The sequence below is a fragment of the Primulina tabacum genome, chromosome 5 (genome assembly GCF_025594145.1).
Source record: "Primulina tabacum isolate GXHZ01 chromosome 5, ASM2559414v2, whole genome shotgun sequence".
Lineage (NCBI taxonomy): Eukaryota > Viridiplantae > Streptophyta > Magnoliopsida > Lamiales > Gesneriaceae > Primulina > Primulina tabacum.
In genome coordinates this window covers 4446270-4473374 of record NC_134554.1, presented here as the reverse complement: position 1 = coordinate 4473374, position 27105 = coordinate 4446270, and the positions used below count along the sequence as shown (strand labels likewise).

General features: G+C 34.7%; 5 protein-coding genes, 1 long non-coding RNA gene and 1 pseudogene across 6 annotated transcripts; 3 read left to right on the top strand and 4 right to left on the bottom strand.

The window, feature by feature from the left end:
* Positions 1 to 3487: 3487 nt before the first annotated feature.
* On the bottom strand, positions 3488 to 7030 carry LOC142545707 (uncharacterized; annotated as a pseudogene).
* Positions 7031 to 8282: 1252 nt separating this feature from the next.
* Positions 8283 to 10844, top strand: LOC142545705 (ubiquitin-conjugating enzyme E2 variant 1D). Its single transcript, XM_075653050.1, has 4 exons — positions 8283 to 8461; positions 9510 to 9649; positions 10116 to 10241; positions 10528 to 10844. The coding sequence occupies exons 1-4, from the start codon at positions 8428 to 8430 to the stop codon at positions 10666 to 10668; spliced, it is 441 nt and encodes a 146-aa protein (XP_075509165.1). The 5' UTR covers positions 8283 to 8427; the 3' UTR covers positions 10669 to 10844.
* Positions 10845 to 12873: 2029 nt separating this feature from the next.
* Positions 12874 to 14096, top strand: LOC142545704 (syntaxin-121-like). Its single transcript, XM_075653049.1, has one exon. The coding sequence runs from the start codon at positions 12974 to 12976 to the stop codon at positions 13955 to 13957; it is 984 nt and encodes a 327-aa protein (XP_075509164.1). The 5' UTR covers positions 12874 to 12973; the 3' UTR covers positions 13958 to 14096.
* A 1620-nt stretch (positions 14097 to 15716) lies between these two features.
* Positions 15717 to 17154, bottom strand: LOC142545703 (E3 ubiquitin-protein ligase PUB23-like). The gene has a single exon (XM_075653048.1). It carries the CDS (start codon positions 17037 to 17039, stop codon positions 15822 to 15824), a length of 1218 nt encoding a protein of 405 aa, XP_075509163.1. The 5' UTR covers positions 17040 to 17154; the 3' UTR covers positions 15717 to 15821.
* A 3409-nt stretch (positions 17155 to 20563) lies between these two features.
* LOC142545701 (protein LEAD-SENSITIVE 1) lies at positions 20564 to 24062 on the top strand. Its single transcript, XM_075653047.1, has 3 exons — positions 20564 to 20765; positions 20862 to 20935; positions 23139 to 24062. The coding sequence occupies exons 1-3, from the start codon at positions 20746 to 20748 to the stop codon at positions 23822 to 23824; spliced, it is 780 nt and encodes a 259-aa protein (XP_075509162.1). The 5' UTR covers positions 20564 to 20745; the 3' UTR covers positions 23825 to 24062.
* LOC142545702 (uncharacterized) lies at positions 21130 to 23132 on the bottom strand. The gene is made up of 2 exons (XR_012820322.1): positions 22819 to 23132; positions 21130 to 22732 (listed from the first exon to the last, which is right to left on the bottom strand). It is a non-coding gene; the product is annotated as an uncharacterized LOC142545702 (long non-coding RNA).
* Positions 24063 to 26237: 2175 nt separating the features above from the next.
* On the bottom strand, positions 26238 to 27105 carry LOC142544610 (NDR1/HIN1-like protein 1). The gene has a single exon (XM_075651640.1). The coding sequence runs from the start codon at positions 27033 to 27035 to the stop codon at positions 26394 to 26396; it is 642 nt and encodes a 213-aa protein (XP_075507755.1). The 5' UTR covers positions 27036 to 27105; the 3' UTR covers positions 26238 to 26393.

Below are 27105 nucleotides of genomic sequence, written 5' to 3'. Positions count from 1 at the left end.
AGTTCATGAACTAATTTATAGCACTTCGCGTACAATGCTGAATTGAAGTTGAATGGGGTCTTCTATAGAAAGGGGACATGTTGCTTGATCTCTTGCATCATTTCAAAGAGCGTCTGTTTCCACGATTCAATCACTCCACGCAAGTTGTGTTTGTCTTTATTACACATTCCTTATATAAAAATTACAGAATCAAGGAAATTTAATAATTTTGAAATGTCTTATTAAACTCAAAATGATATTTAGATTACTGTTTTGTTCATCATATATTTAATTTTCCTCTAATTTAAGAGGGTCTTCATAGATTTGAATAAATGAAGAGATTTAAAGCAAAGAGAATTAAAAACGCATACAATGTTACCTTTCTTAACAACCCCGCTTATTGTAATTTGCAACTTCCTGTTGACAACAATTATCAATCAATTTTGTAACTAAAAAATTTCATAATTCAATTTATATAATATTGAATAATAATAATAAATGATACACTAAATCATCTTCACGGCTTTGACGGCCACAACAATTAAGCAAAACTTGAAGATTTAATTAACTGTTTTAATAGCAATTAATTTTATTGTTTTACTAAAATATTAATGATATTTGATTATTCTTGGCTTTTGAAACTCAATAAATATGATCATCCTGGTGATAATAATTTTTTATTTATTATTATTATTATTGGTGGTTGTTATTATTGTTTCTCGGGTCTAGTTCAGAGTTTTAAAAAATCATTTTTTGAAAAATATTAATGGTAATTATAATAACACAAAGATCACATAAATTGATCTCTATATTTGTATATTTTTATACATCAATCATCCAAAAAATTATAACTACACGGCCCTTAAATTATTCTAGACACAATTGGCCACTAAACTATCGAGAACTTGAATTTGGTACAAACTAAAATGATAAGGTATTTATGATTGAGAACCACAATCGTCCTGTGTCGATCGTTTTTCTAACCCAACCAATTATTTGGCTAAGCCATTGCTAATTTAGTACTTAAGTTGTTCAAAACCTTTTTCTTGGAATTGAATCAACACACACATTGACACACACTGAATGATCCGACAGCAATGAATGACGGCTTTCCTGGTGCAGTTTTTGTGTAATTACAGCTTTTCCCTTTTGTGCAATTGATCCTCCGCCCCAACAATTAAATACATTTTCCTGCTCATCGATCAATTTGACACACACTCTCGTCTTCTACCATTAACTCCTCCAATTCAATTGCCTCCTCTCCTTTTGTACAACTGTTCACTATGCATCATAATTACTAGGCTTTTAAACAAGTCCATATATCCTCTCTCTCTCCATCATCTTCACACTTCTTTTATGTGTGTGTTTGTGTATATAAAAGTGGCCTCTTTGATCCAAAACCCACGAATTTGCAAGTCCCTTCAAATTGCTTTCTCAGCCGTGGGAGCTGGTGGTTTCTGCTGTCCCACCGCCGCGTTAACGGCGCCAACCCCCGCCTTTCTTTTAGACACACACTCGACCGAGTTTTTGGCTGGCAAAAAGGATTTCTCATATCTGCAGGTATTATATATATGCATGTTATGATTATGAGTTCTGCAATAATAAAGAATATTTCTTCACTTTAAACGATGCTTGGTATCCGAAAAAAATTGTAAGTTGTACATTTTTTTTTTCTTGGAAGAAGAAGAGGAATTTTGAGGAGTTTATCAAGGTTTGGATGGGCTTTATTCTGGAGTTTCGAAGTTTTCAGAAGTTGAAATCCAAAAGATAAAATAGAGATTTTTAATTTTTTAAAAGATAGAAAGTAATGGTTTTTAATTATAAATAACACTTGGACATAAAATGCCTTCTACTTTTATTTTTGTAGAAAATAAAAGTCTCAAAAATTATATTTTGAAAAAAATAGAATACTTTTGTATCCAAGTTAAGCCATGTCTTATCAATTTAATATTTCTAAAAATTTTAAAAAAAATCTGAGGAGCGAGTGGTAGGTAGTCACCCCCTTTATTTTGAAATTTATCTGTACTTCTATGTTTTATCTAATCTATATAATAAATAAATAAATAAGATATCGTGTTTCTTAATTTTTTTTTTTTGTTAATTTTAGCCTCTTACATCCCACCCTTATTCTTAAGATTTAAGCCTATTGTTTGTTTTTATACGAATTTGGACAGTCGGAACATACTCGCAATGAGTCGAAGGAATGTGCCTAAAGTTGAGCTGAAACTCAACTTGTCACCACCAAGATCAATCAGCCAACCTCGAGTGGAGTCTCCTCGATCCTCTACCCAATCGCCGACGTCCCCACCGAGCTCAAGCCTGTCGTCGGATGAGTGCCTCCGATACTCGACCAGCCCCGAAGCCACATCAATGACGCTAGTCGGGTGCCCCAACTGCCTCATGTATGTCATGCTGGCAGCAGAAGATCCCAGATGCCCAAAATGCAAGACCACCGTTTTACTCGATGTCATCCATGATTACAACACGACCGCTAACAAGAACTCGGCCAAGATTGGGTCTGACCAGAAAAAGTGAACCATTTCATATTTTGGGATCCGACACTTAGGCTAGCTAGCTAGCTTGTCGGGCCCGTCGCGTAACAAATTAATCGAAATCATGGTAATATATGTTAGCTGCGTACGTAGTTTTTAATCAATTCCTAACTCGTTCCCTTAATCAAAAAGAAAAGGAAAAGCAATGTAGTAGTAATATTGGTGGAGCATTAGTCTTGTTATTTTCTTCTAATAATTTGCGCTTAACTGATCTTTTCGAGAAAGCATGGGACTTGGGAAGGTGGCAACTTCTGATGGCAGGGATATTGAACTGGAAATTAAACAGTGTTCATTTCAAAAAGAGAATATTATAGATAATTTTTTTTATATATATAAAATATAAGTTTTATTCTCACCAACTTTACCTTTAACTTGGCTAATGACATATTCGTAAGACGTTATATAACTATTAAGCTTATCGAAGGCATGCCATATACATCTTGTTTGGCTTTTTCCTTGAAAGAATCTCATATGGTACATTTTTCATTATCTTTCTTTTAACTTAAAATTCCCCTTTCTAAAATTGTCATTAGGATCTCAAAATACAAACCACAACAAAAATTGCAAGTTTGATTCCTAATAATAAGGATACATCAATTGCCCGCATGGCTAAACCCTATTTTTTGGTAGGCAAGGCAACTCAAAAGTGCACACTCGATTGGGTTTTTAGACGGAACTACTGAACTTCATGAATTTTGACTGTAAATACTCAACTGAAACTTAAGACTTGCTAGCTATCGTCCCAACCCTTTGACGAACTCAATATCATATTCGATCATGTGCAACTTATTAGGCCAAAAACGCAGAAAAAAAGTATATCAATACTTGATTAAGAAATAGCATATAAGAAACCCAAATTTTTTTGCTAAGGTAAACATAGTCGATTGTAGAACGATAGTTTTCTTCAATCTTTTATCAATACCGAATTAAAGAGAAAATATATGCCAATATATCTCACCCCTGAATTGTAGTTACAATGCCACTTAGCTCCACAGTTCTGAAATTGGCCAGTCAATTTCAACCGAAGAGATTCCTTTGTAGAAATAGCTTCCAGTTCATCGATTTCCGTAGGCTCTTCACCGAGGAAGTATGAAAAATGAACACCACAGCATGTTCAACTGCATGAATTCATATCATCAAGCCAGTTGCCAGTTCCATATAAGAGATTAAACTGTTTTATTTGTTGCTAGTAGTGTAACAGATGACTCATGGAATGAACCAAATAATGGATGATATGTAAGATTGGAACATAGATAAAATGCAACTCAAGTTTCTGTTAAGTGTCCCAATGGTGACAAATAATGCTAGCTGCAGAATTACAACAATCCTCCCTCATAACTAGTTTTGAAGTTCAAAAAATATTTTTTGGACGACAACAGGGGCTGATTAATTGGAAAGAATGGGCAACGGGCTACCGGTGACAAAGGTGATAACAGAGGACATGCTCACAGTGGATCCTAACAGAGGAAAAGCCGATATTAAAAAAAAATCACTAAACGAGTGATTGGTGTATGCTTCCTAATGTTAATAAAAAAAGGAAAAAGAGATATATCAGCCAGGCAGATGAAGTATTTGGTTATAAGCTGTAAGATTAAAAGATGTAAAACATTTGTAAAGACTGAGAAAACAAGACAACAAAGTCTGCCTCCGAGATATAATCTTGATTACTCAAACATGAATTATAGAAACCTTTTCCTCACTTGAAATTCTTTCTAACTTCTTTAGAGCTAATCCTCCAAACCAAAATAAATTTGGTGAACTTTGTAGAAGGAACATTTCCAATATCATCAAATAAACTGAATAAGTAGAGCTATAGAGACGCGGATACATTTTCTTTTAGGAAGATGCAGTAGTACGTAAAAGTAGGGAGAACTTGGACGACAAGAGAATGGCACATATCCGGTAAGAGTTTTGGGGTAATACTAACAGAGAACAAATACAAAATTATTTCAACAAATCACTCAAAGATGTGAAGCAAAGAACAAAGCATGTACCGAATCAAGCTCCCTTTTCAGTCTCCTGTATCATATTTATCAACAATACCAAATTCTTTATTCTGAGCAACCCTCTGCGCATGGTTCTCAGCTGGATAAGAACAACCCTTTTTCAGTCTCCTGTAGTATATTATTTCCCAAGGCCATAAGCGTGCAGACCCGAAATAAGTATCCACATGCATGTCATTTTCATTTTCCTCGGGGTGCCGCAGGCCATAATGCTTTAAGATCATGTATATTTCCTGTGAGGAGATTCTCACTGAACTGACAGCATTAGTTCCTGAGGTGATACAAGGGTCTGGTGCTGATATATCTTCCAGCATAAGATTCTTAGGTTGATAAACTTTCACATCCTTCATACGACACGATAAAAAATTTCCTGCAGAACTATAGTCATCTTCTGACTTTCGTACTTCAGATTCCAACAGTGAACCCGAACCTTTGGAGACAGACTCCCACAGAGCATCATCCCTTTCCAAGAAATCCTTTCTCATTTCTTCCTATTCCAATTTAGAGAGTCCAGCTTCATGTTCATTTTCTGTTGCAGCAGTGATCTTTTCGGGATTAATGGAAGCAAAAACACTCCTTTCATCCCGACCTTGTTCAGACAAATTCTTGCTGTTACTGTGAACAAGACCAGCAACCTTTACAATGGAGTCCTTGGTGTTTGTTGGTCTATTGTTTTGGGAAGAAGATAAATCTCTAACAAGTCCTACAGCTAATGCTGAAGACGTAGGAGACATTGACCTCGATTCAGACCTTAACTTGAGGGCCTTAGATCCAGAGTGACATGATGTTGTAGGCCTCAAAGAAAAAGACTGGGTATTGTTTCTGGAAGATACTGATTTGAACTTGGAATTTGATGGAGATGGAGACAAAGACCTTAAAGATCTAGAAAGTGACTCAGATCTGAATGTCGTATGGTCGCGAATTGAAGATGGCAACAGCCCCCTAGCTTTCTTTGAAAGATGTTTCTCGTAATTTTCATATTCTTTATCATTTCGTTTCATACTTCTCAATTTAGGAATTATCCTTCGAAAGGGTGAATCTCCGCGTCTCAAAAATCTCCAACGACTTCTTGAAGTGGATGGCTCCCTGTTACTTTCCTGTTGCCTCATGGGAACAATGCCACTACGTTGGTGCAGACTTCCTCGTGATCTTGATCTGAGCAGATTTAATGGACACACATTCATTTTGTGACCCACTTCCCCGCATGTATAGCAAGTCTTCTGAGATTTTGACTGACCGTTTTGCTCAGTTCCTGGTCTCTCTTTAGACTTCCTGGCAGAAGGAGAACCATCTGATGGAGATGCATGTTCATTTTCTTCCTGCTCCTTTTCATCGTCACTTTCACGAGGTTCATACCGATCAAATTCCATGGTATTTTCGAAACCATTTTCATCCAAAACCTGTTCTCTCCACCTATAAACTTCCAAATGGTTCTTCCCGACACCTACTTCCAGATAATCATTTGAAAAAGCATGATCCTTCTCCCTAACATAACTTTTTAAATCATCCGGATGATGGCCACGTGAATCATCGACCGGATCAAAAGAAACGAGATTCCTGACTTGACCATCTTCCCGCTCATAATCCATCTTGTTTCCTTCTTTCATATTTGAGCCCAATCTTTGATCAACGCTTTCATTTACCAAATGTCTTCTGATTGGCAGCTCATATGTTTTACCACCTCTAGGAAGTCCCTGCCAACCTCGAGGTTGCCGCTTTGACCAAGATAGACTTATAGCCTCTCCACATATCCTTTTGCCTCTAAGTGATTTCAGAGCTTTTTCAGCACTTGCAGGGTAGTCAAAAACAACAAATCCATATTTGTCCACCACCCGTAAAGTACACTTCCCAAACCTCCGGAAAACACGTTCCAGGTCATCTCTACGAATGTGAGGTGATATATTTCCAAGATGCAGCGACATCTATAACACTACAAGGATTAAACAGCACACGTGCATTTAGGTTTCTCATTTAACACATTAATAAATTTCTCGTAAGTAAGAACAATATCTTACAACTACAGAATTGAAACAAAGAGACAGTACGACAAAATACAATATCCCATTTATTAAAAAAAACAATGGAAAATAATTTAAGCATATCCGCAAACTCGATGATGCAACACCAGCAAAAAATTTCACGTGAAACTTTCACGCCATTTCTCAAGTTCCCGTTGCCAAAACTCAACACCGAAAGCTTCGAACACGATTTCCCACTCAAAGTACAATACATACAAGAATTAATTACCATACCCAGAAGGTAAAAAACAAAAAAAAACCTTTCAATAAACTCAAAACGATGCGAGCAGCTGCCATGAACACAAATTCAGTCTAGCATAAATTCCTCCAATAATAAATAAATAATAATAAAAGAAGAATGTTGATGACCCAGTTGATGATTATGGATTACCGATCCTTTCCACTGTTTGTTAAAACTGCGATTGCTGACAATGTCTGAGAAAAAGTTGGAGCAATTTGGTGCTTCAGTGGCTTTCAAGACTTCTAAGCATGTTCTGGTTTCTAATAAGTTATTTCACTTGAGCCCCTATATTTTGTATTGTCTTTCAATCGACTCTCCATACTTGAGATCATGTTCAATATAATCCTTTTAGTTTATGGATGATTCCATTTACCAATAATAATTACTATTATTTTTAATATTTTATGACAACTTACCAAATATTAATCATATGAATAAATTTGTCTCAGGTTCGAACCAAATTGTAACAAATTAATCTCCGATAAAAAAAATCATATGTTGAGAACTACACTTTACAAAATCTTTATCGTGTCTTAAAATATCTAAATACAAAACTTTTGTAAATTCGCAATTAAATATTTTATTTTTCAAAAAATTAATAATTTAATTTTTTAAATTTTTTATCATAATTTTTATATATCAAATAAAATATAAAATAACAAAAATTTATGTTTATTAGAGTACGTAATAATCAAATTTTTACTAATTTATGCAACAATAAAATATATATATATATATATATATTATATTATTTGGAATCTTAATTTTTTAAAAAATAAATATATCTTTATTTTTTAAAATTTTAATTAAATTATATTTTTAAAGTATTTAGCTGTTTGCCGACTAAATAAAATATATTCAAATTCATAACAACTATGTAAAACTAATTGTTTATTATGATAAAAAAAAATTGTTTATTGTCTAAAAATTTAATTCCAATAATCAAATAAAACATTTAAAGATTTAAAATATATACACCATATATATTTATTTTGAAACATTGACATGTTTAGAATATTAATTTTTTTTAAAAAAATTAAAAAATAAAAATAAATTTAAAATATGTTTATATATGATAAAAAATTATGATTAAATTTTAAAATACAATTATTATAGTAGTGAATGTGAAAAAAAAATGCACGATAAGTTTTGAAAATTAACTAACATTTAGGAGTAGGTCTCTTGTGAGACGTTCTCACGAATCTTTATCTGTGAGACTGGTCAATCCTACCGATATTTACAATAAAAATTTATACTTTTTCATGGATGACCCAAATAAGATATTCGTCTCACAAAATACGATCCGTAAGACCGTCTCACACAAGTTTTTGTCAATATTTAGATAGAATAATATTGATAATTAGTTAGATAAAATGATAAATTTAAATATGATTTAAGAATTATAAGATGCAAATAACACTTGTCAATCACATAATTACTTCATTAATTTTTTTTTTAGTAAATTCCAATTATTTATTTTGACAATACTTTTACTCGCCATTCTCAACCCTTTTTAGTATTTAGGCCATCTACCACAGTGTTCTGCTTCATCAGATTTTCCCCACACCGTCTTCTCCAAATTCTCTTCGATCAAATTCGATCTCTTCTAAGAAACCGAATTCGGGTTGGACACCATGAGCCTTGGTTCTGGAGGATCCAGTATCGTAGGTAATTCCTTTTTTCAATTGGGAAGAATATTTATTTAGTTACTATTTTAGCTTTACCTTTCAATTTTTCGTCTTCTTTATGTCTTTTTATCGATCATTTCAATTTTAATGAAAAAATCAACTAATGGGTCGATGGATTTTGTGAGGTTTAGTGTTTGATTGTTCGAAAAAGGGTTAAACTCGGAATTTGGTAGAATAGTTGTTCCTGTTATGCTGATTGTCAAGATTATGTCATGGTATTTGTATTTATGTTCGTTGCGGATTATCTGAATTCATTGACATCAGTTTCCTGAGGGAAATTTTTATTGAATGGAAATGGAGTTGTTTTGGCATGCATAGATTAGAAAAATGAGCTAGAAAATATAAGTTTCAGAAACATATAATGTTCTTGGCCTTTCAAGTAAAAAGGATTTAAGCTCCCGACCTATGATTCAGATGAATTTATATTACGTGAATTTCAAATCCGCGCATTACTAGCAATGATAATTGAGATGAATTTTGAATATACCCAAGATGGTTTTCATTTCAAATTCATGATTTCAAATATTTCCATCCAAATGTAACCTCAGTGTATTTAGGGGTATGATATTGACATTTATAAAAAATCACCTGAAAGTTGGAGAGATTTTTGTTGGAGGTGGGAGGTGACCGCCTTTGCTTGCTCTTGTATCTCTCTCTGTTTTTGAACGTTCTTGGCCTTGTGAGTTGAAATGATTTAAGCTCCTGAATCATGCATAAAATTTACCGGCTTGTTTTTCTGTTCATTCTCCTCTTGGAGTTATTTTTCTCTTCAAATTTGTATCAGGTGATTCATAGTATGTTCTTTTCCTGTCATTCCCTGATTTTGTGACCCACTGTCCAAAGGCAAGTTTAAAAGGGGTGGAGTTGATATTGTTGATCTAATATCCTTTGACCTCTGAGGCAGATCTGAATAATAAACAAAGAAACTCTCTTTCCTGAGAGTCTCTCTCTCTTTTATTTATAAAGTTATGATCTAAGTTGTGGATTACCAAACTTTTAGCATCTCAAGGCTCACTAGTTTTTTCCAGTCCCCCGAAATTTCAGATTGTTGGAGGAACTTGAACGTGGAGAAAAGGGAATTGGAGATGGCACTGTCAGCTATGGAATGGATGATGGAGATGACATTTACATGCGATCCTGGACTGGCACCATAATTGGCCCTCACAATGTGAGTACTTCTTTTGCTTCTTGTCTCATTTTGATGTGAAGTGGTATATGTGAGTAAATTCCTCTGTCTTATTGTATCATTTCTTTTTACTTCGATTTTGACTTTATGGTTTAAGACAATGGTCATGGAATTCTTATTGATTCATCCGAAATATGTTACTATATCCTCAAGAATTCATTGTTTACGACTTCTTTTTTGTTGAGGTATCACGCCGTGTTTGCCAATGAAAACTTGAATTGTTTTTGGTGCAACTCATCATAGTCAAAATTTCAATACACACAAGCTTAGTGTATGCTTTATTTCACCTTTCGAAATCTGGCATCTTCGTTCTATTTTCTAGGTACTAATTTTGCAGTTGATATATGTATCTTGGCAGAACAACAAGTTCAATTTTGACATGATCTTGATCAAAAAATTTCCGGGACGAAGCAAATTACACTAATTTTCTGATTTTTCCTCCTGATAGTCTGTACATGAAGGCCGCATTTACCAATTGAAGCTGTTCTGTGACAAAGACTACCCGGAGAAACCTCCTAGTGTTCGTTTTCATTCTCGGATCAATATGACATGCGTAAACCATGAAAATGGAGTGGTATGAATCCAATCATCTCATGTCTAATTCATTTATGATAAAAAAAAAATCTGTAGAGTTAGATGGGCACAGGGCGGACATAGGATTCCCTAGAGGGAGGGCAATGGACAGTTTGGGCTGGCGAAACTTTGATTTTAAATCCACGCATAGAATTTGAAAAAAATAGATCTTAGTTGAGGGGGCCATCATTCCTCTTCACCCTCACTGGTCCGTCCCTAGTTTGTCAGTCCCTTGTTCTATCAAATCATATACAATGGAACAATTAAGTATGATATTTGATGTGAAGGTGGAACCAAAGAAGTTTGGACTTTTAGCCAATTGGCAGCGAGAGTACACAATGGAAGACATATTAACACAGTTGAAGAAGGAGATGGCTACTCCACATAACCGTAAGCTAGTCCAGCCTCCCGAAGGAACCTATTTTTAGTGTAACGATAACAAATGCAGATTTTTATTTTTGTGCTGAGTAATTTGACATTGTCATGTTAAGGGGATAACCCAAAAGGCTTTTCCCAGTCGACTCTCTTGTATTCATTATATCCTGTGTGTACTCCATTTGTGGACCTGGGTTGTTTGGTTTTATGGAGTTTCTTTTTATATCAATCATTCTACGTATTCTTATAACTGTTAACCCTTTTGTTGTTCGATTCTTGCTCTCTTTCCACCATCCTTTTCCAACCCATTGGTGCTGTGGCAGTGTGTAATGTGCCACCCTAGCATGCCAAGTATCTATCATTCGAACATTGCTTCAATGATTGCTATTGAAATACTGCTGCAGGTCTTCGGAGATATAAGTATTTGTGTAGTAGCGACATAAAATACTCCAGAAAGGATTTACGAAATAGTTCAGGCAGGTGGGTTTTATCTATGATACACGAGAAATATTTCTCCCGTTCATTGAATTCTCAACATGAAGATTGCATCCTCAATACATAAAGTTGTCAATACATAAAGCTGAGTTCCACAAAGTGAGACACATCATTTAATGCTGTTGGAGGTATATAAAGAAATACCCCAAGTCCGGTATGGACCAAACTGGGGAGAAGATGGTTATTATATTAATTTAACACATATTTGGATAGGTTTTTTTTACAAGTAAATAATCTAAATTAAAGTAAATGTCCGATTGGGCTTTAATAAAAAAAATCATTACAGATTAACAGAAGAAAAAACTTAATTTTTAAGATTATTATTAACTCCTGCATCCAGATGTAGACAAAGCGAGAATTTAGATTCCCTCTCGAATAAAAAAATAATTTCGACTTTCATATTTATTTTTTTATCAGACAATTATTTTATGTTTCAGATTTATTTTTCTCACAAGATAATTTCAAAGTTTCAGATCTATGAATTCTAAAAGGTAATTTTTTTTTTTGCTCGAACAATATGTCATGCCATCTCATACATAAAAATTTTTTGTATAGACTCGCGTATTTTTATGTTATACATACAGCATGCATAACAATACAATATCACAGCTCCTAAATTTCCAAATTTGAGTTTCTTGTCCGCCGTGCTAAACTTCTAGCTCTGCTACTCATCGGCGGTCTCTTTGAGAGACTTGCAGGAGCAGTAACTACTTCTGCACTCACAATTACCCCGGCCCTTTAAACTACATACATTTTTCATGGATGAATAGCGTTATGGGATTCTTTCTAGAACCTCTCGTTTTCAATGCAACCATGTTTTCTTGTTCTGCTTCTTCTGATATACTCTTTTACTTGTTGATACAACTAGGAGGTGGAAGGCCGGCCGTTAAATTTACAAGTCTCCGAGCAGTGAACTTTATCCGCAGTTTAAGACATATATATGAAGATAACGATTGGGGCAATGCCAAGCACATTTATATCGTATGTACCAATTCTGTTGTTACACGGTTTTGCTATATCCATCTGATTTAATGCTAGACATTGATATGATTATCCTCGTTGTTAAGTTTCACATTTTTTTTTTATTTTGAATTCAGATAAACATCGGTGTTTTATATAAAAATATACAGACAGTAACACTGTCACCTTAACATAAACAACCCTTTAAAATTTGAACGGATGATATTAATATATACTTTTCTATAATTTGAGATGAATACAAATGACACTGACCAGACTCCGCGTGTATGCTCTCCATTGATGTTTGTACATCTCTGCCCTTTCCCCAGACGCGTTTTTCCAGTTATATGTCAATTTATTGGGCCACTGCTTTTACTATCCCATGTCCATGCAACTTTCGTCTATCAATTAATTCATTATATAATAATCTTAAGGATATTGAAAATTAATTTGAAAGGGTTATTCAATCTAAACCCTTCATTAGTTAATAATATTGTTAAATTAATTAAGTATACTTATGCGACCCATATAATCTAAATAAACAAAATATCGGGATTATTGATATAACTAGTAAATTACAAGCTTGAACAGGTTTTTTTCGGCAAGTTTTAACAATTTTATGTGTTTTATAATCAATTTTTATTTTTAAAGTTTAATTAAATGTGCAATATTTGGCGTGAGAAAATAGAATTATTCCATCCTAAAATTTCAATGTTATTTGACTTTTCCGTCTGGAAGTAGTTGTAATAATCCCGCATGGCGACTCCTCCTTTGACCAGTCTTGTCTTACCCGTTCGACCAGCTCCCCGGTTTCGTGCACCTGTACCAGACACCCCCCACATTAATTGTCCAACTGAACTATTTCTTGGTATAATTGTCCAGAATATGTATACATAAGAGAAAATGAACGATCTTTTTTCAGGATCCTTCTCCCGTTTCCGGGAAGAAGATCAATCCCCGCCGCAGAATTCTCATTCCATCCAGATGACGAACTCTGGCTCCACCGGCGGCGTCAACTTGGATCGGTTTTTCGAAGATGTGGAAGCTGTTAAAGACGAGCTCCGGGACCTGGAATCCCTCTACACCCAGCTCCAGTCCTCTCACGAGCATAGCAAGACTCTCCACAACGCCAAGACCGTGAAAGATCTCCGCTCCCGCATGGATTCAGACATCTCTGCCTCTCTCAAGAAAGCAAAAGTGATAAAAGTCCGATTAGAAGCACTTGATCGCTCTAATGCTGCAAATCGGGGCCTCCCCGGCTGCGGCCCCGGAAGTTCCTCCGATCGGACACGGACCTCAGTTGTCAACGGCCTGAGGAAAAAGCTTCAAGAAACCATGGCCAGATTCAACGATCTGAGGCAGAAAATGGGATCCGAGTATCGCGAAACCGTGCAGCGGAGATATTACACCGTGACCGGCGAGAATCCTGATGAGAAAATCCTGGATAATTTGATAGAAACTGGGGAGAGCGAGACTTTTCTTCAGAAGGCGATTCAGCAACAGGGAAGGGGACAGGTTATGGATACAATAATGGAGATTCAAGAAAGGCACGACGCGGTTAAGGAAATGGAGAGAAATCTGAGGGAATTGCACCAGGTTTTTTTGGATATGGCGGTTCTTGTGCAGAGCCAGGGGGAGCAGCTCGATGATATCGAAAGCCAGGTGAACAGGGCTAATTCTTTTGTCAGAGGTGGGACGCATCAGCTTGAGGTTGCCAGGAAACATCAGAAGAATACCAGGAAATGGGCTTGTTTTGGGATTATTATCTTACTGATTGTTATCTTGATCATTGTTTTATCTCTTCAACCATGGAAGAGTTCCGGTGGCGGGTCTGGCAGCGGCGGGCAAGCTCAGTCGCCGCCGGCCTCTACGCCACCGGCCAAATGAGGAAAATTCAAGTCATTTGTTTTTTCAACACCCGATATTAGTTTTTTTACATAGTAATTATCATTTTGATTATTGTGTTTATTTGTAATTACTTATTTACTTATATTTTGTTGGGAAATAGGAGTTTGAGATTTACTTAGAGCTCTTTTAAAGTTGTTGTTTAATTATTTTTTAATAAAGTACTTTATTGTTTAAATTTTCAGATCAACCATTCAAACACATAACTAGAGCACATCGCTTATTTCTTTTTTCTTTCTATGTTAAATACTCTTTTAATAAAAATGCAGAATCACATTAAAAAAAAAATACAACAAAAATTACTCTATAAATTTTGAAGTTAAATTTAATCATCTCAAAGTTCAATAACACACTTATTATAATAATGTTATAATAATAATATGTGGGACAGATGTTCAATTCGTAAAAGAGTGCACGATGAACTTTTATAATATGATGATTATTTAAATTAAAATTTAGGAAAAACATTTTGATGATATTTTTTACCATCAAAAGTTGATTTTTCTCACGTATTGATCTTCGAAAGGACCCGATTATTTGCGCTATCATGTTATTTGTCTTGCTTCAATGAAATTTAATCTTTTTTTTTTTTTGAAATACAATGAATTTAATCTTATATATAAACTTATGGGAAAAAAATTTATTTGATTTGGAACATCAAAATGAGCACGCATCGTGTTGTGAACTGATTAAAGCACACTCGAGATATTATTATATTTAGACAGCCCCACGATAAATAATGGTCCCATTGTTTTAAGTGCTAGCATTATGTTGTTTGTTGACTTAGAGGGAGCACTTTCATCAACATTTCAAATGCATTTAATTTTATTCTTTATTAAAGACTCAAATATTTATTGTTTGAAAATAAGGAAAATCGATTATAAAAAAATCTCGATGTTAACTTAATATGTTTGAATACTCAAATTAAATTAAAAAATTGATGCCATGAAATCTTCATGTCTGTGTTTTATCACATACAGAACATCATCTTTTAGTTTGGTGACTCTAATTTATTATGTAATGGATGACTAAAAAATTTTGAACATATCTCTTTATGAATTAAAACGTAGCAAGCTTTTGCCAAAAGCTTTTTGGCTTCATGGCACAACCTCGCAGGAAAAGGTTCTAGGTTCTGGTATATATTTCCCACCTTTTTTATGTATGTATCAACAAAAATACATTTTGGGGTCATTGTTCGTCAAATGGTGTTTCGTTCTTCACACAAAATGGTGTCCAACGATTTTAGGTAACCGGCTTTTTATAAGGATGTTAACTTCTTTGAATTAACAGAAAATCTTCTATGGATTTTACCAAATTTTTATATGTACTATCGCTGCACTATGAAATGATTTCAGTTATGGTTGTTTTTACATAACCGAATCTTGATTGGTGAGTGATTATGAAAAATAATGATATAAGGCTGTATTTGAATTCATGAAAATCGACCTCGATCTTCACGTATTTGGATGAAGAAATTTCAAGTAAATTTCCTATATTGTATTCAATATTAGCTAGGTTGGCATGTTCAAATAATAATTGTTGTGCCAAAGAAAATATTTTCTTCCAAAATCAAATGCATACGTTCAAAAGAAATTTGAAGTTATTTATTTTTCAGAAATTTCTCATAAAACTTAATTATTTGTTATCTTTAATACATGATAATTAACTCCCCTTTTTTCCCATTTACACAGTTTGTTTGTCTCCTCCCAAAAATCTGATTCTAGAGTAAGTTTGGAATATAAAAAATATAGTACAAGCATAATATTTTCAAGAAAATCTTTTTGTATTGACAGTGATTATCCCGTCTAAAATTCTGTACCGATGGAAAAAATACAGATTATAATTATCAAGATGAATATGAACAAATCGAATTATTGCGTATGCATGAAGAATTCCTCCACGCCCTGGAATGCAATTTAAGCATTTCTCTAATCCTCTCTTTTATTTTGAAGCCGCAATCAGCATGAAGAACCAGACACAATTTCGCAACAACCCCAATCTCTAACATCTCCTGCAAAACTACAGGAGTCGCAGAAGATCTCGAAATGGAATACAAAATCTTTACTGCCTTTTCACTTGCAACCTGAGAAACCCTTAGAATTTTTTTTGAAACAACGGCTAGTCCAGCACCGTGATTTAGTAGCTCGGCTCTCCCCTCCGCACACTGACACATAAAATCCAACAAAACCAACATCATTTCACAGGCCCTTTTATCAGAATAATCGAGTAGAAGGTCGATTAATAGATTCACAACTCCGGCTTCCACAACTTGAATTATGTTTCTCCCGCAGTACTGACAGACGTTGATCAGAACTTTAAGGGTGGCTTTTGTAGCCTTTTGTGAGATTTCATCTTTCAAGATTTGTGTGCATTGGAGAAAGAACTGAGGATTTATGTTTGCTACTATTTGAGCTGGATGATCCGCTGATTCAAGAATTGGCTCTAGTAACATGACAGCGTAAGCCCGAGATTCGTAGCTTCCCCGTTGCATAATCCTGGTCAAGGATTCGATGAATTCTTGATTGCTGATTGATTTCATGCCTGATTCTGATAACTGGAGACTGTAAAGAATGCTTAAAGCCACCTCACAGGCTTGTGTCGATTCCGATTCCAAATCAAGGGTTTTCTGGACGATCAAGAAAGCCAAAAACTCAGCTGTTCCCACTGTTTCCATGCATCTTTTATTGGTTTGATTCTGAGAAGAGATGGATTTAAGTCTTTGTAGGCAATTGATCTGCATTTCTGGAGAGTTAGCATCGTTTAGAAGCTTTATAATCTGTGATTTGCTGGTTGGAGCTTTCGGGGTTGGCAGCCTTTCGACGCCTTGCGAGGCATGGAGTACGCACCAGGCTTGGATCAGCCGCCGGAGAGTGATGTTTGGGGTCAATTCCTTGTCGAAAAGAAGCTGTTTTGTTACCGGACATGTACTCTTCTTCAGAGAAAAAATCCAGTTTTCTATGCTGTCTCTATCGTATGTTATCCCTGTCGAGACTGTCACCGGATCTTTCATGATGTCTAGAGTAATGGGGCAGAGAAAATATGGAGGAATCTCCATTTCAGCCATTGATTTGAATCTTGGAAACTTTGAAGGAAATGAAGAAGTGTGGAGAATAAATCGATGAATCTTTTGTTTGCACGCTTTAAGAATTGCGATGAATCGATGAATCTTTTGTTTGTAAGGTTTTAAGAATTGTGACGAATGGATTTGGTTTTATATGCATCAAGATAAGAGGAGAGATTCACGAATGTCAAAAGGTCAAAACACGCAATTGTGGTTACTTTCGTGTGTTTAGTGTGCGTTACAGAAATCGAGAAAGGGAAGGGAGTTACGTTTTTATTTGAAAATTGGTTTAGATTTGGGATTTGGACAAAAGACTGTTCAAAGATTCGAAGTATAATTTATTGTAGGAGTGCAAAGTCTCATTTATGTGTGGCTCTATGCATATCCGCGGGCTAAGTTCACAGAATGGTATTTGCATTTTGCCAGCTTATCTTTTGACTTTCTTTCGCAACCACACACATGCTCCGTGGCTGTGTTATTCAAATATGAGCATTATTATATTGCATTAAAATCTGTCATAGAATTATGATTACTAGAAACACAAAAATTTTGAAGAAATGCACAAAATTCAAATATAGGCATCAAATAATTAGAATTCAATGAATAACTAATGTTTCTGATTTTGAGTGGTAAAGAAGATAGACATAACTTGAAAGTTAAAAAACCCGCAAAAAATATATATACAATTAATATGAAAAAAACAGATTAATATAATTAAATTAGCCAAATATAATCAGCTCTAGATCATTCGCCACCGATATAATTACTAGCACACGTTGAACAACTAATTGGTCCTACTAAAAATATAGTTTTGCATGACTCATTTCTTTCTTGGAACATTTGAGTCCCATAATATTGAACCGATTTGTTGCTTTGACCAAGGAATTAACAATGGACTTTACATGCATTATATTTTTATTGTTAAAATAATATACTTTTTGCAAAAAGTTTTGTGTACATGTAAGACAAAAACATGTGTGAGACGATCTCACGGGTAGCATTTTGTGAGACAGATTTCTTATTTGGGTCATCCATGAAAAAATATTACTTTTTATGTTAAAAATATTATTTTTTATTGTGAATATCGATAAAGTTAACCGATATGTGAGACCGTCTCACAAGAGATCTACTCTACGTATAAGTATGATATCTTATTGCTTTTATAATCACAAAAAAATTACTAATCTCATGTATTTGAAATAAAGAAATATAAGATGGGGCTGTCATATATCCACGTTTTTCCGACAAAACTAGGAACAAATAATTAATTAAAATACATAATTAAAAAATCATTAATTAATTATAATAATAATAATAAATATACTTCACAATTGGCTGGACCATGATGCTGGTCAAATATATCAGGCGGTTAGCTGCGCATGCACGCGGATTTAACGAGCCGTAACCTAATTAGTTCGGACAATAGTTGGCGCCCACTTTAAAGTTAATATCTATTATAATTTCAATTAATAACAAAATATAATTCTAGTTCTTTTCGCCCACTTTTTTTAGCAAATTTTTTCTATGAAAATATTTGAATTGTTGGCGCATGCTAAAATTGGAAGGAACATTTTTAAGTTTCTCTAAAATTTAGAATTTTATTTTATTTTAAAAACTCGAATCTTGGTATGATTTCCTGCATTCTCTCACAGAAAACACATTTAAAATAAAGAAAAAAAAAATTGTCCTATAGAGATTTCATCTATAAATATAAGAACACAAGGAGTTTTATTAAGTACTAAAGTTATTTTTAATATTTTGTTCGAATATTAGATACTTATCCAAATTTTTTTTTTTTTTGACAAATACTTATCCAAATTTTAACAAATGAGAAATACACAATTGAATAATAATTATAATTTATTAGGTTTTATTCATGGTGGAGATCTATTGTTTTTTTTAATAAATAATATACTTTTTGTGAAGTGACATATTTCTATTGACTTTGTAGTAGAATTGTTTTTGAAGATTTCTATTGACGTTTATAATTTTTTAAACGAAATTCAATGGATTTTGTACATAAAAACAAAATAAAACATACATACATTTTAAATTAATCTATTTTGCAAAATTTTGATGTATTTATTCCTTATAACTAACCTTATATGTATATGTATGTATATATTCGTGTGCTCATAGATTTTTTAAAAGTACACCACTAGTATTAAATCAGGAGATTTTTAAATAAAAATGAAAAAAAAAACATATAAAAAGAACAGAAAATCAATTTCCATTCAAAAAGTTGATAAAATGGATTTTTATTTACTAAAAATAAATTGTTATTACTTTAAATTTGCAGAATAAAATTTTATGATTTTACTATATATATGTAGCATACCAATTTTATTAAAAAAATAATAATACTACAATTTTGACATCGCAAAATTTCAAGATCAGAGATCATAAAATAAAAAAAAATGTTTAATTTGTTAAGAAAAAAAGAAACACTTTTTTCCCAATTATAACATGAAATTTTTTATTTTTCTTCATTTACTAATTAGCTCAGAGTGTTATTTTATTTTTATCATTTATGCTGTGTAATTTTTAGTTTCTTGGTCAGATTCAAACGGTATTGTATAGTTGGATATTTTTTATTATAAAATTGATTATTACATTTAGTTGTATACATGATATATTTTAAAAAAAAAAAACTTACACAAAATCAAATCCGAAACTCCAACTATCAAACTTCAAACAATTCCGCATTGGATTAAATTTCAAATTAGAAATTTAGAAAATATTTACGCGATTCAGTTGCCTGAAAAATAGAATATGAAAATAAATAAATAATTAATGTGTATATATAGAACTGTATTTTGAAGGGTTGAGGGAGAGAAATAGTTTGTAAGTGAGTCAAAAGTTAATTCAAATCTGTAGATTGAATAAAAGACAATTATCAATATTTTATATTACATTGTATGTTATACTTTAATGAATTTAATTGAGTAAATTGCTAAAAAAATGATCCTTTCATTTTTTCATTAAAAAAACAGTATTCGTTTTTCGTCTCCTCCAAATTTGCTTATATTTATACTCAATTGAATTAAAATCTCATTTTGATTTTTCAAAGATATTTCTCTAAATAAATGAGATTTTGTATGGACACTTTTGCCCCTGTTTTTGTGTGAAAAAATTAGACTCATTCAAATAAATGAAAAGAGAGTTAAGTTTTGTAATAAAATTATTTTTGTTATTTTATAAAAAAAACTCTTATGATAATGATTTATTTATTTATTTATGGAAGACTTCACTTTAAAAAAAAAAACATTTCGTTATTATCTTCTAAAATGTCATTACTTATGGATTAGATTGGATAGGTTCGGTCGACCCTACCCCTGCGGGCAATGCCTGCAGGGGTCGATCTAACGGCTCGGATTTTTTCGAGCCAATTTTTTTTTTTTTTTTTACAGGGAGGTGGGCCCAGATCACTCATGTGGAGTGATCCGGGCCGTTCATTGCCCGTGAGGCACCAATAAAAATCTTAATTAATAAAGCCATTAGAGATAATTGCCGTTCACTGCCGACGCGTAGACATCAAACGCGGACACACGCAGTTGTCATCTGCCCCACGATATGTTTTACTAATTCCTTAGTCTCTAAGCATCGAAATTTGCAAATAGGGTAAAATGTTCCACCCGCGTCTTCAATAAAGCAAACCCTTCATTTCGTCTTGCTCGTACCGAAGGAAATCAATCAAGGATAAAAACAGATGGGGCTGATCTCGAACCGGTAAACTTCAATTATCGTTGTTTCCGAATTTTGTTTACATTACTTTGTTCTTGGTTTTTTTAATTTAATTGGGTGTGTCTGAATAAAAACGGGCAGGGTTGATAGGAGCAGCCTCAAACCAGGCGATCACATATATTCCTGGCGCACAGCATATATTTATGCTCACCATGGTCAGTTTTTTATGATTGCTTGCTTTTCTTTGTTCGGTTTGATCTCATTCTGGATCGGAATATGGAACAAGTTGTGCGCGATGAATGCTGCTATTTTTTTGTTTGATTTTTCCATCTGCCTGATACCTTATCCTTTTGATTTTAGATTTTATTGGGGAAAAGAAGGCATTTTTCTTTGTTAGGTTTTATAAGAAGTTGGTGGTGCTAATTTGTTTTACGGAGAAGTGTATTTTGCTTAATGGAACTTTAGGGAAAGTTACAGTTTTTAGTTAATTGGTAGAGAGTTGCATTTTTTATGTCTCGTCGTGCAGACATACATGGTCACCCATGTTTACAATTTTTCAAAATTTAATGGTCCTTACTGTCAATGAGCAAAATTTGAAGACTCCCCCCAAAACTTTGGCAAGATATCCACATTTTAAAAATCTTATTGGCCAATCTGTTTTTGTCGCATATATAAGTTATTCTCCCTGAAATTTGTCCTATTTATAAGCAAATTAACCTAAAAATAAGTCATATTTATGTTAGCTCAATGTTTTCGAATCTTTTTCTTTTGTTGATTTTGCTTTTTCTTCATGTTTCTCACCACAAATCCCGGATCCAAGCATTGTATTAAGGTCTGAAACCTTGAAAAAGAGTTTGAATCTAAGAGTGTTTGGATTTATAAGGACTTTTCTTTTGGGAAAAATGGGTTTAAACCACTTGAAAAATCTCGGATCGCTAAGACACTTTTCAATCCACGTGCTTATATATCCCAACTGAACTTGTGTGGTATTAGATAATTGAAATTAACATCAACCGAACCAGGCAAATACATCAGGATTGGGGCATGAGGTGAGGTTAAACTAGGAAAGCAAAGCGACCCAATTTCTTATATTTGGGGGTGGGGTGGGGGAAGTAATGCTCGAGAAACATGATTCATGAAGTAGAAGATGCTAACTGATTAGTTAGAGATGTTGCAAGCCAGGGAACTAGGCGCCGTTATGTGGATTCCATGGTATCAACATAATAAGATGAAATTTAGTGTGTTAGGGCAATGCAACAAAATCACTTTTCTTGATGGACTTTGGGTTACGGCTTGTAAAAAAATTTTGTGATATCACAGTGGTTGCGATAGCCTAATCAGTGTGATAGATTTAGGTTTTGTTGAGTTTCATTCATACCTCCTGATTTGTTTTCATGATTAATGTGCAAAACTGAATTTTGTCTCTATGTGAACAGAATCCATAAATTTACAGCTAAATACCCATTAATTTAATTTATTTCCTAATATTCTGACATAGATGCGAGGGAGAGTTCATTAAAGCATGTTTCAGATTTTGATGAAGTGGATGTATTTAAACTGGCTTTGAAGGAAAAGCTTGCTCTCACCGAGTTGAATACTTGTAAATTCAAAAGGATTGTATTTCCTTCACCTTTAATGTTTGCAACCTAAGTGGCTAAGTCATATTTTGGAGTAGTCTATCTCTTGATATTTGTTCAACTAAAGCTGATGCAACAACTATGATTTTGTTTTATATCCACATCTCTTGGTTTCTTGGTTACTGTACGAGTTTATAAAGACTCTTCTTCTTTTCCACAGCCTCAATATGTGTCAGTGTCGACTTAGCAAAGTTTAGACTTTGGGCCAGCTAAACATTTCCTTTGACTGGAAAACACTTTCACTGTTGCTATGCATATCAATTGATCAACCCTTCTTTATCTTCTCTCAAACCTGTATGGATGGTACCAAGTTTTTTATCATGCAAAAATATTTCCATTCCATCATTAAGAGATTTCAGTCTTTATTTTCAGACTCTATGTTCCATTTATCTAACACGTCAAGGAGCTCCCACTTCTACCCTCTTTTACTTCTCCGATACCACCCCAACCCCAACCCCAACCAACAAAAAAAAGAATAGTATCACGGTTGAGCTGGTATGATATATGTGCGAAGGCAGTGGAGGGAGATACGAAATAAATCCTCACTTTTGGACAAAAACTGATAGGCGCCTGGAATGTTGAAGAAGTTTACTCATTTGAAAATGATGGTAGAAGTCTTACTATTGTGGCATCATAATAATCTCTTGAATTCTGCTAAATCAACCATTATCTCTCTTCTAAATGCGTGGCATATCATGTATTCAAAGGTTAATTTTTGTGTTATTCAAGTCGAACATTTTTTCATAATTATTGTGTCTGCTAACATCTATGTTTGCCACAGGAATCTATATCGGGGACAATAAAGTCGTACACTTCACAAGACGTGGCCAAGAAGTTGGAACCGGTACAGTCTTAGATCTTCTCTTAGTAAGCTCGGGACCAGCTCGGTCTCATGTCCCATGCCCCACTTGTGTCCATGTAGAAGAGGGTCATGGGGTGGTCTCCTCGTGCTTGAACTGCTTTCTAGCTGGTGGTGTTCTGTACCGCTTTGAGTACTCTGTCAACCCTGCACTCTTTCTTGCAAAAGCGCGTGGAGGAACATGCACCCTCGCCATCTCTGATGAAGATGACGCTGTGGTTCATCGAGCAAAATACCTTCTTGATAATGGGTTTGGGTGCTACAATGTATTCAAGAATAACTGTGAAGACTTTGCTATTTACTGCAAGACAGGATTGCTCGTGCTGGATCAGAGCGCGATGGGACAAAGTGGACAAGCCGTGTCTTATATAGGTGGCCCCCTTGCTGCCGTCTTGTCTACACCACTGCGTCTTGTGACGACTAATATTTACGGGATGGCAGCAACTGCTGTTGGGGTTTATTGTGCTAGCCGTTACGCAGCTGACATTGGCATGAGAAGGGATGTCTTAAAAGTTTCAGCTGAAGATCTTACTCGGAGGCTAGCAACCGGTGTGCTTCAGGTACTCGAACCAGGTCTCCCGTCTGTACCTGCACCACCTACAAATTAGCTTTTCTGTTTGTACGCTTCGAGTACAAATATTTGTCCATGGGGAAAAATTAGAAATAAACGAATGTGTCGTGATTACTTCTCTTGGCCCAGAAGTTCGCTAGCTGTTTGACGGTTATTTATCTTGTGACATTAATTGTGTTTCAAACGTTTAATTCATGGTTGCAAAGGCACTCGTTATGTTTGAAATTTCTACGAGATTAATTAATTGGCAACCAACTCTTGTTCGGCTGTGTTCATTTACTCCAGATTCTATTAACAATACTTGTTCGAATAAATAAATTTATAAAATATGCAAAATGTATTTCGACTTTAACATCATATTATTATTATTACCACTACTTTTCATATAACTGATGGCAACTAAAATATAGAAAATCATTACAGAAACAATTACAGAAGTATGTCTTATATGTTCTAAAATCTATCTTAAGCTCCACGCTTCGACACGCTCATGGTTCAATAAAGACATTTTCTTTTTCTTGTTTCACAGCCGAAATTAATTTTAACCTAGGTATAGCTCAAACCCAATTGAATTATTACTTTTTATATAATTAATAAATTTTATTAGTGCATTGATTTTTCAAAAAAATTAATCACCCTCTTAGTCAATTTCGAGCTCTATTCTTTATATGTTCCTGTCTTTTAAGAACATTGTTTATCATGATGGTCTCATCTCATGAAAATTAATTTTCATCTGTTCAACTCTAAAATTACAGTCATTTCAAACTGTTGGAAGAGAACTACCGCCTCTTTCTTAACAAATTCCTCTGCCTGTCTGGTTTCGGAAATTCGCGGGGAGAGGAAGTTCAAGAATATGGGAACCCTCGACCCGAAGGAGAAACCCGTAATCGGATACCCTTCAGTGGGCAGATACGATCAAACGCAGTACCCTCAAATGTCCCTTCGGGCTATTCTTTTCCAATGCACCCTGTAGCCTACTCTCCTTCATTCCGTAGTCAGGGAAACTACCAAATTTACGCCCTGAATCCGCATTTTTTTTCGTGCAACGCACACAACTATCAGAACCCGTATCTCCCTATGATACCTGAGCCCAAAAAGACGACCACATTGGCCGAGTGATGCTAATCTTGATGATCCTTCTTTTAGCCATTATGTGCACCATGAGTCTAGTCATGTGGTTCCTCCTCTACGGAACCTACATCTCCGGGTTCCAAGTTACGTCCCTCAATCTATCAAGCTTCACCGCCGGGGAGACGACCTTTACGGGCAAATGGGGCTCCAATGTCACCGTGCCGAACTTAAACGAAGATCTCGATATCCACTTCAGTAAAGTAAAATCTTGTCTCTTCTACAGGGAGGCCATGATGGGTATCTGATCTTCAGTGCAACCTTTCGATTTACGGAAGAGACAGGTGGTGAATCTGAACGTCAAAGTGCCCGCGGAACATATCACGGATGCCGGAAACTTGCAGAGTTTCGTATCATACCACATCTATTTAATATAGTTGGCACAAAATGATGTTGATAATAGTAGTATATAATCAACCTGATATTTTGGCAATGATGTTGATGTATATATATATATCGAAAGCAGCTCAAATCTTTTAGCCTGGAATTTCAAGTTTTGATCGATTACTTGTACAACTTATCTCCGAGTTCCATTATATTAGGTAAGATTGATAAATTTACAAAAAATAAAAATAAATAGATGGCATATAATGCCAGCATTTTTAACTCTCAATTACTCCCAGTTGCGTAAAAGGTGAAATTACATATACTGACGTGCCTTATTTCCAAATGCTGCATCTTATATCTTAACTAATTTAATCAATCAACAAGCATTTATGTAATTTGATGGTTGAAAAAAAGTGGAAATAGAATCTTTACATGTACCTTTTACACCAACTGAATATTTTGATATCTTTTGCTTGCCGGTGAATCTATATGTGATGTAAGCTATATTTTTTTAAGCTATTAATTAAGGAAATCACCTTTTTGAGTAGGATACATGTGCGATTATATTGACATATTTACATTTATGTGACATATCAATCCGCCTGTGTTAACAGTGAAAATTAATATCGTTGACATAAAGAATAATGCATTTCACTCAAACAAGCATATAAGACATTATATAATTTTGATAGAAAAAATAATAATTTTCAATTCGCATAGATTAATACACGATATTTTTTCATAATATAACTAACAAAAAAATGATATTTTTATAGTGATAAATATTACTTTGACAAAAGAAATAGTATTTTTCCTGAATTAGTTCGCTCAGAATCTCATAAAATTGATTCGTGAGACAGTGAGTTACTGTACATAACAAAAATACTTAGTTTTCACTATATCAATCCTTTTATACATACGTATGCAAACATGCACACGTGAAAACATATATATATGTATAATTTTAATGTATATTCTGCCCGAAACAAAACATGTAACCAAATAATGTAGTTAATTTATTAGCAAAAATGTACAATTTTTTAGTTTATTTTAAATGATAATAATATAACAACTGGATTTCTTCAACATAAAAATTAGTTTATCCAAACGGCTCCCTCTCGATCGTTTAGACAATTCATGAAACTCGCTGATCAAACATTAACACTACAACTTTGCGAGAGCTGATACTTAATCGCATTTCCGATCACAATTCCGGTGTTCTTGCTATTTCCAATGGGAATATAAGCAGGGCAGCTGACGTGAAGATGGTAACGGCCAGACACAAAGTTCCCGACCTTCCATTTCACGCGCCCGTTGAGTCTGATCACCATGGCTATGGCGCCGTTAGCTTTGTCCTGGCTGAGGGAGAGGCCATTGTACGGTGCCACAGGGACGGTGGTGCCGTAGATGAACGGAGACCAGACGTTATCATCCCTGTGGCCTTGGTAGACGGGAGGTATGATGGTGGGGTAAGTAATTTGCTGGTGGTGATAGGCGGCATAGACCTCCATTTTGTCGTAGTAGATGCCGATCTTGGAGTTGGGGTTGTGGGAGTTGATGGTGATCTGCAGGGTGGTGGAGATGACGTTGGGGGCGGTGACGTTGAGGTTGAAGATTGTGGCGTCTTGGAGGGTGAATGAGGGTTTTTGGGGCTGGAGACTGGCCCAGACGAGGAAGATGGTCAGCAGGATGATGAAGGTGAAGATGATGAGCCACGCGCAGAAGCGGCGGGTGATTTTTCGTGGCCACAGGATGTGGTGATGGTGGTGATCGTGGCTTGATTTCTCCGACATAGTGAAGGCGGCGGCGGCGCTTTGGGTAGCGGATATTGGAGGGGAAGTGGGAAGAAATGGTGGTTGGCTG